This window comes from Schistocerca gregaria, chromosome 6 (genome assembly GCF_023897955.1).
Source record: "Schistocerca gregaria isolate iqSchGreg1 chromosome 6, iqSchGreg1.2, whole genome shotgun sequence".
Taxonomy (NCBI): Eukaryota; Metazoa; Arthropoda; class Insecta; order Orthoptera; family Acrididae; genus Schistocerca; species Schistocerca gregaria.
The window spans coordinates 448836998-448849661 of record NC_064925.1 but is presented as its reverse complement, the minus strand read 5'-3'; the positions used below and the strand labels follow the sequence as shown (position 1 = coordinate 448849661).

The window sequence follows — 12664 nt, the reverse complement described above, 5'->3', positions numbered from 1 at the left end:
TAGTTACACCAAAGCTGTAACGCAACACACACACACACACACACACACACACACACACACACACACACACACACACACACACATGTCGTACTAACACATGTCAGTTCACCTGATGATGGAAGTGTAAACCTTCTAAACGCGTTGTGGATGTAAATAAACAGTGACTGGCAACAATAAACTTGTTTCATTCGATATCAGCAACAGTCACGGTAAAGCCTAACCTAAAATGTACGCATTTAAAGACACTCTACGTCTTAATGTTTTTGCAGCTTTCCTCCATAGGACAGAAAATTATTTATACTCGTACATACGTGAAATACAATGAAGCGCCAAAGAAACTAGTATAGGCACGCGTATTCAAATACCGACATACGTAAACGGGCAGAAAATGGCACTGCAGTCAGCAGCGCCTATATAAGACAAGTGTGTGGCGCAGTTTCTAGATTGGTTACTGTTGCTACAATGGCAGATTACCAAGATTTAAGAGAGTTTGAACGTGGTGGTATAATCGGCGCTCGAGAGATGGGACACAGCATCTCCACGCTAGGGATTTACCCGTACGACCATTTCACGAGTGTACCGTGAATATTAGGAATCCAGCAAAACATCAAATCTCCGACATCGCTGCGGCCGAAAAAAATCCTGCAAGAACAGAGCCATCTACGACTGAAGAGAATCATTCAACGTGACAGAAGGTCAACCCTCCTGCATATTGCTGCAGATTTCAGTGCTGGGCCATTAACAGGTGTCTGCGTGTGATCCATTCAACGAAACATCATCGATATGGGCTTTCGGAGCCGAAGGCCTTGTCGTGTATCGTTAATGACTGCACGATGCTTCGCCTGGGCTCGTCAACACCGACATTGGACTGTTCATGACTGGAAACTTGTTGCCTACTCAGACGAGTCTCATTTCAATTATTATCGAGCGGATGGACGAGTACGGATATGGAGACAACCTCATGAATTCATGGACCCTGTATGTCAGCAGGTGATTGTTCAAGCTGGTGGAGGCTCTGTAATGGTGCGGGCGCAGGCACGTGGAGTGATACAGGGCCCCTGATACGTAGAGATACGACTCTGACAGGTGACACATACGGAAGCACCCTGTCTCGTCACCGGCATCCTTTCATATATATTATCCATTCCGACGAACTTGGGCAATTTCAGCAGAACCCCACATGTCCTAAATTGCTACAGAGTGACTCCAGGGGCACTCTTCTGAGTTTGGACACTTCCGCTGGCCACCAAACTCCCCAAACATGAACATTATTGAGCGTATCTGGGATGCATCGCAACGTGCTGTTCAGAATAGATCTCCACCCCCTCGTACCTCGTACTCCTACGGATTTATGGACAGCACTGAAAGATTCTTGCTGGAGGGAGCCCTACAAGATATTAGGAAGATGTACCAGTTTCTTTGGCTCTTCAGTGTAACTGTAATTATATGAATAACCACGAAGTCTTGTGATGGGTTTGTTGTGTTCAATGTTCTCGACGAAGAGAGAATGCAACAACGACACTGAGAACACCTACTAGAATTTAATTACAATGCTTCGTTTTTTACAACGAACCTGGTCTGCGAGCCGTACTTGCTGACCAGTAGGAAGATTGTGAGGGGCGGATGGGTGAACGGCTATTTCTGGGTGGATGGAGAGGAAAATGACAAATGCAAAAGTTTTCTATTGAAACTGATCACTTTGTTAGGCTTTTTCCTACTCCTAAGGGATACAAGCGTACCTATGGAGGCCACCGGTGTACTTTGCGGACATCTCAAGTTCGAGAGATGCGGAGGAGGGATCTGTTGAGGTCGAGAGGTGGCTGCGAAGAGAAGCTGACGGCTAAACTCCGCCGCTTCCCTCAGCCCAGGCCCTGGGACCTACGTGACCATTCCCGTGCCCTTGATTGGCTGGTTTGCTATACTGATCCTTATCTTGGGCGCGTTACAGCTTCAGTAACGCTTAGGCGAAGCGTTACTTCGTCAGCGTTATGGGCGGAGTTCCCTCTTCTATCACGTGCACATGGCGTGAGATATCTGATATCCGGCTGATACGTAGTATCAACTAGCTCAGGCCCTGCCACAGCTTACAAGAAAACTTCACTGACTGAAGAATAAAAATTTTAAAAAAATCTATTTTCCGCACATTCCACCTGCTCACCTGTACACTGGTATAAAGATTATTCCAGGACGAGGTAGACAAACAGGAACAGTTGAGAAATGCTTGGCTGCAGTGTTGGGAATTTTAGTAGCGATAGAGCGCTTGCCAGGTGCAATGTATCTGCTGTATGGGCATATTGCAAACACTCAAATAGGCTTGTTGGAGCTCAGTGCGCTTTCTGTAGAGAGTTTAATTTATCCCCACAGGTTCCCATGGCATTTCCAGCACTATCAACCATTAGGTGAGATACCTTGAGGCCACTGGTATCACTACAAGGAAAAGAGGTGGTAGTGCAGAAAACTATAGGACTTCGACAGTTTGTACAAAAACATATTCCAAAAGTGACATTTTGAAGGTAAACTATTAATTTCCACTCGCGTACACTAGAGTCACGTCAAAAAAAAATTTAAACCTTCAATTTCTGCTATTTTTCTTTCATCTTCCCGCTTGACTCCCTCACCTTGTGCAGATATAGTTTCCACCGCCTCTCCAGTAATATTCGAAACAGCAACAGAAATTTTACTTTCAAAATACAATGCTACATGCAGGATTTCTGCTTCCTCTTCGTTGTATTACCACAACTACAAACGAAGTAAACTCAAGTGTCTTATTCAGACAAGAGGCTGTTAAATATTTTGTTCCAAGCTAAAATTGTGTGCAGGAGAGAATTATCAGGTGGATCCCTCGCTTTCGTGAGCAGAGCTCCGCCAATGCGCAGTCCGAGCGCATCTATCAAACTGCATCAAGGCATCTATCAAACTACGTCGTTTTCAGCCGCTTACCGCCCCCTGGCCCGCCTTGGTCACCTGTTAACTGGGACGCTGCGTCAGTCAATAGATGGGGGAGGGGGGGGAATACCACATTAACTGCACTACACAGGCCTATCGACAGTGCCCTCAGCTTACTCCTCTGGCCATAGAATGAAGGCTTTCACGGCCGGGTGACTGCTGTTGGTAAACCTTTGGCGGTATAAAGGTCGTGACCCACGAAACCCTTCTGTTCCTAATGTTTCATCCGGTACTGCGCCGGACATCGGAGGCAAGACTCAAACGGAGGAGCAACGCCTCCGAAGATTAGTTCTGGGTGAAACGTTAGGAACATAAGAGTTTCGTGGGCCACAAACTTATGGACCGAAAGGTTTCCCAGCAGCAATTATTCCTCTGAATTTACCAGGTACTGGCGGTAGCTCGTAGTGTCTTTCACATCCCCTAATTCACTGCAGGACAAAAGAAGTCAACTACTCAGAAGACGAGGAGGAAACGAAATGAAACTTGACAGATTGAAAGGGTATCTGATGTTATTTCAGTAACTACAAATTCGATCCAAATTTACAAAGAACTTGGCACTACGAGCCTGCTTGTTAGTACACTCCTGGAAATGGAAAAAAGAACACATTGACACCGGTGTGTCAGACCCACCATACTTGCTCCGGACACTGCGAGAGGGCTGTACAAGCAATGATCACACGCACGGCACAGCGGACACACCAGGAACCGCGGTGTTGGCCGTCGAATGGCGCTAGCTGCGCAGCATTTGTGCACCGCCGCCGTCAGTGTCAGCCAGTTTGCCGTGGCATACGGAGCTCCATCGCAGTCTTTAACACTGGTAGCATGCCGCGACAGCGTGGACGTGAACCGTATGTGCAGTTGACGGACTTTGAGCGAGGGCGTATAGTGGGCATGCGGGAGGCCGGGTGGACGTACCGCCGAATTGCTTAACACGTGGGGCGTGAGGTCTCCACAGTACATCGATGTTGTCGCCAGTGGTCGGCGGAAGGTGCACGTGCCCGTCGACCTGGGACCGGACCGCAGCGACGCACGGATGCACGCCAAGACCGTAGGATCCTACGCAGTGCCGTAGGGGACCGCACCGCCACTTCCCAGCAAATTAGGGACACTGTTGCTCCTGGGATATCGGTGAGGACCATTCGCAACCGTCTCCATGAAGCTGGGCTACGGTCCCGCACACCGTTAGGCCGTCTTCCGCTCACGCCCTAACATCGTGCAGCCCGCCTCCAGTGGTGTCGCGACAGGCGTGAATGGAGGGACGAATGGAGACGTGTCGTCTTCAGCGATGAGAGTCGCTTCTGCCTTGGTGCCAATGATGGTCGTATGCGTGTTTGGCGCCGTGCAGGTGAGCGCCACCATCAGCACTGCATACGACCGAGGCACACAGGGCCAACACCCGGCATCATGGTGTGGGTAGCGATCTCCTACACTGGCCGTACACCTCTGGTGATCGTCGAGGGGACACTGAATAGTGCACGGTACATCCAAACCGTCATCGAACCCATCGTTCTACCATTCCTAGACCGGCAAGGGAACTTGCTGTTCCAACAGGACAATGCACGTCCGCATGTATCCCGTGCCACCCAACGTGCTCTAGAAGGTGTAAGTCAACTACCCTGGCCAGCAAGATCTCCGGATCTGTCCCCCATTGAGCATGTTTGGGACTGGATGAAGCGTCGTCTCACGCGGTCTGCACATCCAGCACGAACGCTGGTCCAACTGAGGGGCCAGGTGGAAATGGCATGGCAAGCCGTTCCACAGGACTACATCCAGCATCTCTACGATCGTCTCCATAGGAGAATAGCAGCCTGCATTGCTGCGAAATGTGGATATACACTGTACTAGTGCCGACATTGTGCATGCTCTGTTGCCTGTGTCTATGTGCCTGTGGTTCTGTCAGTGTGATCATGTGATGTATCTGACCCCAGGAATGTGTCAATAAAGTTTCCCCTTCCTGGGACAATGAATTCACGGTGTTCTTATTTCAATTTCCAGGAGTGTATAATGATGTACCCCTTCTAGCAAGGATTCACTCATTCATTCGGTAAGTAAGGGCGTCATAAAAGCCCTTGTATCGTCTCGTGAGACAAGCTGGCCCACAACAGTTGTAATTGGTCGTTGATATCCTAGGTATTGACACTCGGACCGAACTAACACCCGAGCTGGTCCCAAGCATGTTCTATCGCAGCAGACCTCGTATTGTGGCGGCGTGTTAACCTAAGTACTCATTACTTTTGGGTAACAAATACAGAGTGAGTCACTGTACTAACGTCACAGTGCCTTCTATTCGACTTCCTGCTGCACCAACACCCGAGTATACTTGCCGTCCGTCACAGCGGAAATGATTAAACGTACAGTGTTTATATTGGAGTAGATGTTATTTACTTGTAACGCAAAACTAGTCTCAGAAATATCCGGGTGTGTTTTAAGCCTAATTATTATTCAGAGTCGAATTAGTAGAACAAGGTGCGACACCAGCCTACACAACGAAAAACATTTTTATTGAACTTTACAAACAGTAAGGCTAAGTACCATTTCTGTGCAGCATATAATAGGAAATATACTTTCGGAAACACAGAATATTACTTACTCAGCAAGAAATGAGTTTAATGCCTCTTACTGGAAACTCAACTGGCATAGAAATCCTAATCCAAATGAATGTGTGACCTGTAAAATTCTAATTAACTCGTAAAAATCTTAACCTCGCATTAGCTTAAGCGAAATATAATTCTACAACGATACCTTGAAAAATTCTTCTTATGCATCGTAATAAATCGCTGTCATTTGTTCAATGCGATAATATTCCTCGTGTCAAGCGGCAATATCTTTGAATGTTGCTACTGAGACATTACTCATCTGTAATTAAGTACAGCAACAACTACGAATTATCACTAATTCTCCCTCTTTCTTTTTTTATTTTCTGAGAAGCAGTTAACCGTAATAGATAAATATGAATATCTTTTGTTTCCTAATTCCTTTTCTGTTTGAACACCACGTCGTAATCACAACTTTAGATAGTCTGTAAGTTGGTCCTAATGTGTAGCAAAGAGGACACGATCTTTGAATGACAACTACAATGCGTTCTTACTGTTAAATTTCGTTACTAACTGTTATTTACGCAAAACAAACTGTCACAATACCAATCTGGTTCACTTTCTATTACTTTTTCCTCATCTTTCGTGTTAAATAGCCGAGAATGCCAACTACATTTCCAATTAGGAATTTAGTTTCATTAAAAGCCGATTTTACAACCAAAGAGCAACTGCTACTATATGTACAATGTGAATGTCTTAACTTTGCTTTCTTTGGCAGTTGCAAATTACTGTATTCTTTTTAAGAACCTTTATCTTTTAGCAAATTCAGTTAGTGATCCTGATTTTAGGTAAATACTACAAATATTAAGTCTCTTTCTAACAGACTTTATCAACATCAACCCAGCACATTTGATCCAAATTCTACGAAAATGAATTCAGAACCACCATAACTATCTACAATAACTATCTACAATAACTGTAATTCACAACACATTAGTATCATTTCATTTTAACCTTTTAATTTATTTCAACACAATTTCCTCGACGTAAGTGATCGAGTGCCAGCAACAAACTAATACCCCACAAATCGGTAATAACACAACGGACAAAAATAAAACAAAAGTCTTAAATGCCACCGACTTTTTTACCCTGACAGTTAACAATCAGAGCAAAGCTCTGCCTCTTCTGGTGCTGGCGTGACCCCACCCGCTACAATTCTCTATTTGAAAATAGACCTATCGTCACTTTTCATTCTGCAAGTCTAAGTTTAGTACGTGTGGTTCGTTAATAGTCCCATTTTACTACTATGTGCACTAAACACCGGTTAAGGGCACGATCTATCTAATTGTTTGTGGGCCAATTCAGACTAACTAGCCAAATTATGTCCGCCATGTGTTAGGGCTCAAAATTCACCAAAACACACTAAATTGTTACCTCGCTCGATGCACTTCAGACACACCACTGACAGACCAGCAAACAACGGTCACATCTGGACCAGTTCTAAGCAACTAATAACACCTGTCGCAGACCAAAAAAGCGGATACCTCCGATATAACCACAAAATTCAATAACTCTTACCGCGTCAACACTTCGCTCCAGCTGTGCCTTCCACAGCCTAAATTGACCACAATTCCCTGTTATCGCCTGCAGCTCTAAAAATCTAGGAAAAATCGCCCTTTCCAGTTTTTCTCCAACTCAGTGGCTTAACAGCTACTATGAACATTCATAAGAACCTGGCATAGGGCTGGAGGGGAGGAAAGGGGGCTGGGCGGGGGGGGGGGGGGGGGGGGAGGGGCAACGACTCTCACAGCTACGTCAATTCACAGTAGTCTCTTCTCAAACATCTGACTTACCGCACCCGTTAGCTTGCTGTAGAAAAAATCTGTTCACGCCAGACAATAACTCCACGCTCGGCCAATCCCTGATTAAACCCGATCGCCTAGCGACGATGCAACTCACACGATATCTGTACGAGTAGGTAGACAAAGACCTACAGCTGGACTGTCTTAGGTCTATACATGAGCTGTCTACTTCTCTCATGAAAATCATATGGGAACCATTAAAGACGAACAAACACGCAACGCTACGTAGACTTTTGACAGTCAGCGCATTTTCGGCAGCGGCCTTCGGTAAATTCGAGTGGCGGCCGGCTGCTTCGTAATGCAGTCGTCCCATTGCTAGCGTTTGCGATAGCCAGTAGTTGCGTAGTCTTACCCAGACGCACGGATAGCATCACAGCCCAGCATCCTGTGATCCACTTACTAGATAACTAACATGTTGACGGAGGTGACAGTAGAACTTTTGGTTTGGTCACCAAGTTGTTGCGGGCGTGGAGGGGTCCCATCTCTAATTTTTTAAAAAAAAGTCAGTAGTCGCTTCAAAGCTACACCTCGCGTTAGCCTTCTGTCGTCTTGGTACGTACTGTGCATCTAGGACGTTGTTTTTGCTCATCGTCAAATATATCACACGCTGATGAGCCCAAACATCAGGCCACCTGCTCAATAGCTTGTTTGTTCGTCTATGGAACGAAATACATCACTGATTCTGCGTTATCAGGGATCAGACAGTTTTTGATAGGTTTATGCAGGTATATGGCATTACATCCCGATGCACAGGTCAGAGGTAATATGCGTAAATAACGGGCCGCTCATTTCCGTAGGCGGTGATCGTCGCCTGAGAAAAGGGGTTTTTAGTAGTAGGACAGACACACAGACGGACAAAGCGATTGTTTTCAGCGACTGACCTGCGGAACTCTAACGCTAAAACGACCTCACAAGTGCTGTACGTGGGGTTGTCACGAGAGTTCGAAAGTGCATTGCGGTATGAGATGGAATTTATGAGAAGCTGCTTTGAGCTTAAACATTTGTCTTTGTTTAACACCTTCCATGAGTATTTGTTTCAGTTACGTTCTGTCAGCTGTAACTAATAATAACACGCGTTCCAGCGAAGACACCATTTAGTCGAATGTCTGGAGCTGAAAGCAGAGCTTGGAGGAGGCCCATGAATGGCACTGGATGACGCAGTTGGTTGCTCATTGCTTACCAAAGACTGGAAATCCTTGTCGAATCCTTGTATTGCGCACAGTTCTAGCTTGTAACAAAATGTCCATAGCAGTATACGTTTTACAAAAGAGTAAAATAAATGTCATCTAGAAAATTTTTGTATTTGGTTATGGCAAACGAAACGACGATAATGGAATGTAGTCGAATTAAGTCGGGTGATGCTGCGGGAATTATATTAGGAAATGAGACACTTAAAGTAGTAAAGGAGCTGTGGTATACGGGGAGCAAAATAACTGATGATGGTCGAAGTAGAGAGGATATAAAATGTAGACTGGCAATGGCTAGGAAAGCATTTCTGAAGAAAGAAATTTGTTAACATAGAGTATTGATTTAAGTGCCAGGAAGTCGTTTCTGAAAGTATTTGTATGGAGTGTAGCCATGTATGGAAGTGAAACATGGACGATAAATAGTTTAGACAAGAAGAGAATAGAAGCTTTCGAAATGTGGTGCTGCGGAAGAATGCTGAAGATTAGATGGGTAGATCACATAACTAATGAGGAGATATTGAATAGAATTGGGGAGAAGAGGAGTTTGTGGCACAACTTGACTAGAAGAAGGGATCGGTTGGTGGGACATATTCTGAGGCATCAAGGGATCACCAATTTAGTACTGGAGGGCAGCGTGGGGGGGGTAAAAATCGTAGAGGGAGACCAAGAGATGAATACACTAAGCAGATTCAGAAGGATTTAGGCTGCAGTACGTACTGGGAGATGAAGAGGCTTGCACAGGATAGAGTAGCATGGAGAGCTGCATCAAACCAGTCTCAGGACTGAAGACCAGAACAACAATGGCAAACAACTTACATTTTATTAATTCCTAATGAAAACATGTAGATTTCAGGATTTTCGTAATGCATAACCGCATTTAAAAGTAGCTGCAGCCTTTGGTAGACTAATGCTTGATTCTGTGATGCAGGTGTGGGTGGACGCTGCTGTCCAGATCTTTTATTCCGTCGGAGCGGGCTTCGGCGTGCATCTCTCATACGCCAGTTACAACACATTCCACAATAACTGTTTCAGGTAAGCAAAACGACTACCTTAATTAGTAAAAAAAAATAAGTTGTCTGATAAACGGCCAGTGTCACAGAGTTGTATTGATTTAGCTGCAGATACACGTTTCGCATCGAAAACGTATACTGCGATACTGCCGTTCTCCTGTTTCTGCAAACCGTAGCAGAAATACTGTATACTTCCTCATTCACCATTGTGAATCAGTGAAGATAAGTTCTTTGTATTCTGTTGCAAGTGATTTACTAAAAGTAAATGTAGGATCTTAAAGATTTTCACATGGTTGCGTGGTCAGCGACCATTTACAAATTAAAGTTGAAGCAATTACAACCCTCGGTCGCAAAAATTAAGTCTTTTGACCTGGTTTCGGCAATTCTATGAGTGCCTTCATCGGAAATTAAACATTCAAATTGGCCTATAATGTAAGTACAGAATTAAGGAAAAAAAATTTTTATACAAAAAAATGTAAGTACTGACTAACAGTACAAGAAAGAAACAGTACTTACATGTCACGTATAACATAAATACGTGACATGTAAGCACTGTTTCTTTTTTTGTACTGTTAATCAGTTTTCAGTCTTAATACAGTACTTCTAAGCTTTTACGTAGACAAAAAGTTACCGTGTCTGCTGCTGTCATATAAAATATTGCTTGTTACTTCATGTACTAAATAATGTTCATCTTAACATTCATCTGCCTGCATTTTAAATGTTAAGTAGCCTACTTATATTTGCGGCTACTAGATGGCACTCTTGGTGTAATGTTCACCTGCCCGCAGTTGCTCACGCTGGTGCCTTAGTCTGTTGCTACCTGTGGCTTAACAAGTATGAGCAGCCCATAGTGGCTCGCCTTCCATGTATTCTTTTAAAAAAAATTGTGACTGAAGCTTTATCGCTTGTTATTTATTTTATACGTGACATCTACTGATTGTTTCTTTCTTGCACTGTTAGTCAATACTTACATTTTTATATAAAAAATGTTTCCCATAATTTTGTATTGATGTTACTGGCCATTTTGAATGTTTAATTTCTGATGAAGGCACTCATAGAAGTGCCCAAACCAAGTCAAAAGTCTTAATTTTTGCGACAGAGGACTGTAATTGCTTTAACTTTAAATATGAGCTCTCTAAATAATTTTTTGCAAATCGATATCAGAAAACGGATTAGGATGAGAAATGTTAATAGAGTGTGTATTATTTATCCTTATGTCCGCCCCCGGTACCTGACTGGTCATCGCGAAGGAATGTCAATCCTAAGGGCCCGGATTCGATTCCCGGCTGGGTCGGAGATTTTCTCCGCTCAGGGACTGGGTGTTGTGTTGTCTTAATCATCATCATTTCATCCCCATCGACGCGCAAGTCGTCAAAGTTGCGTCAAATCGAAACGGTCTACCCGACGGGAGGCCCTAGTCACACGACGTTATTATTATTATTGTTTATCCTCATAAAGAAATTTTCCTCTGATTCCGGTAGGTGATGTCTGCTGATCTTGTCAAGATATTGTCACGATTAATCACTGTCAGTTTAGTAAACCAAATTGGATTAAAGGATCAGATAGTAAAGACTGAAACAATACTTGCTCGTTTCGTCACGGATTTGAAGTCAGAGAATGACACAAAAATAATTTGTTTGCAGGTGGTGTAGCATATCTAAAAAACATTTGAATAAAGTCGTATTTAAGACTTAATCAGAGCTGCTGATGAGATAAACATTTACTCACTACAATTTTCGATAAACTGATGATCATACAAAAGTCTGTATGAAATGGTTCTTATTGAGTCGTCCAAACAAAATCTATCATCATTAAAAATACCGTTGATAGTAAAATGCATTTTGTCAAGGAGTAGTCATAAAGTAACTGTCATCGGGAAAACATCAAGCTGTGGCGATGAAGCGTGGTGATGGTGTTGTGGTCCACTTAAAACTTCCAACGGAAATATCTCTGGAACAACAATTGATACTGAAAAGCGACTTCTACAGCTATGAATGTAAGGCAGGGGCTGATTAACGTAAACACTATGAGACATTCTGAACATAAGCAAATATTATTGTCAACTCAGACTTTTGTTTTTTTTTTAATAGACACCCTGTATTTTTTCTTATACGATCAGTAGCATGAAAAATCACAAAACGAATGGCGTGAGTTGCATAGCAATACGTCAGTTATATCCAGAGACATTGCAAAATGAAGTTGACGCTAGAAACAAACGACACGCGCCGCTATGGCACATCCCAAGGTTGGCATATCCTGAAATGGAAGCGTGAACCCGACGTTGCTCGTAATCGCGATGCGATTGACGGACTAGGATACATCAAACTCTGTTCTTATTGTTATTCACGCTGTTATAAGGGGACTGAAAACAATACAGATGTCCACTCACAAAACTGCATACAACTATGATTTACCTCCTGGTTGGATGGGTGTTTGTGTTGTCCTCATCATTTCATCATCATTCATGGAAGTGGCGAGATTGGACTGAGCATAGGTTGGAAATTTGTATGGGCGCTGATAACCGGGCAGTTGAGCGCCCCGCAAACCAAACATCATCATCATCCTGATTGGATCCTTGGTCAGCCATTAATTATGTTTACCCTGAACAATGTTATTCGGTTTCTCGTCACCGTTCTATCGATTCCTGTACAACAGTGAAGACCAGTAAAGCACGAACGAGCAGATACTTTCCTTATTTTTCATTGTGTGTGACTGGACATCTGCATTGTTTCCAATCTGCTTAATAATAGTCTAAACAGCAATAAGTACAGCGTTTGTTGCATCGTAGTATGTCAATCACAGGGCTATTACGAGCAACAGAGGGTTCACACTTGCATCCCGGGATGTGCAAGAGCGGTGCGTTTCGTTTATTTCAAGTGTCAACTTCACTTTGCAATTTCTCGGGATGAAACTGACGAATTGCAATGCAACCAACGATATTCTTTTTGTGATTTTTCATGTTATCGATTGTGTAAGAAACAGCGTGACATGTCCCTCTAAAAAAAACATACGTTTGTGTTGTAAATAATATTTCCTTACGTTCTAGAATGCCTTGCAGTATTTACTTTCATGAGCCGTTGCCTTACACTCAGATATATGAGAGTCGTTTTTCAACATCTGTTGTT

At 43.6% G+C, this 12664-nt stretch overlaps 1 protein-coding gene across 1 annotated transcript in view; it reads left to right on the top strand.

Moving 5' to 3' along the window:
• The window catches only part of LOC126279094 (sodium-dependent noradrenaline transporter-like), a 393514-nt gene that overhangs the window by 240934 nt on the left and 139916 nt on the right, over positions 1-12664 (top strand). The window contains exon 6 of the mRNA XM_049979564.1: positions 9458-9561. Within this exon, the coding sequence (XP_049835521.1) occupies positions 9458-9561 (104 nt within the window). The remainder of the gene's footprint in view (positions 1-9457; positions 9562-12664) is intronic.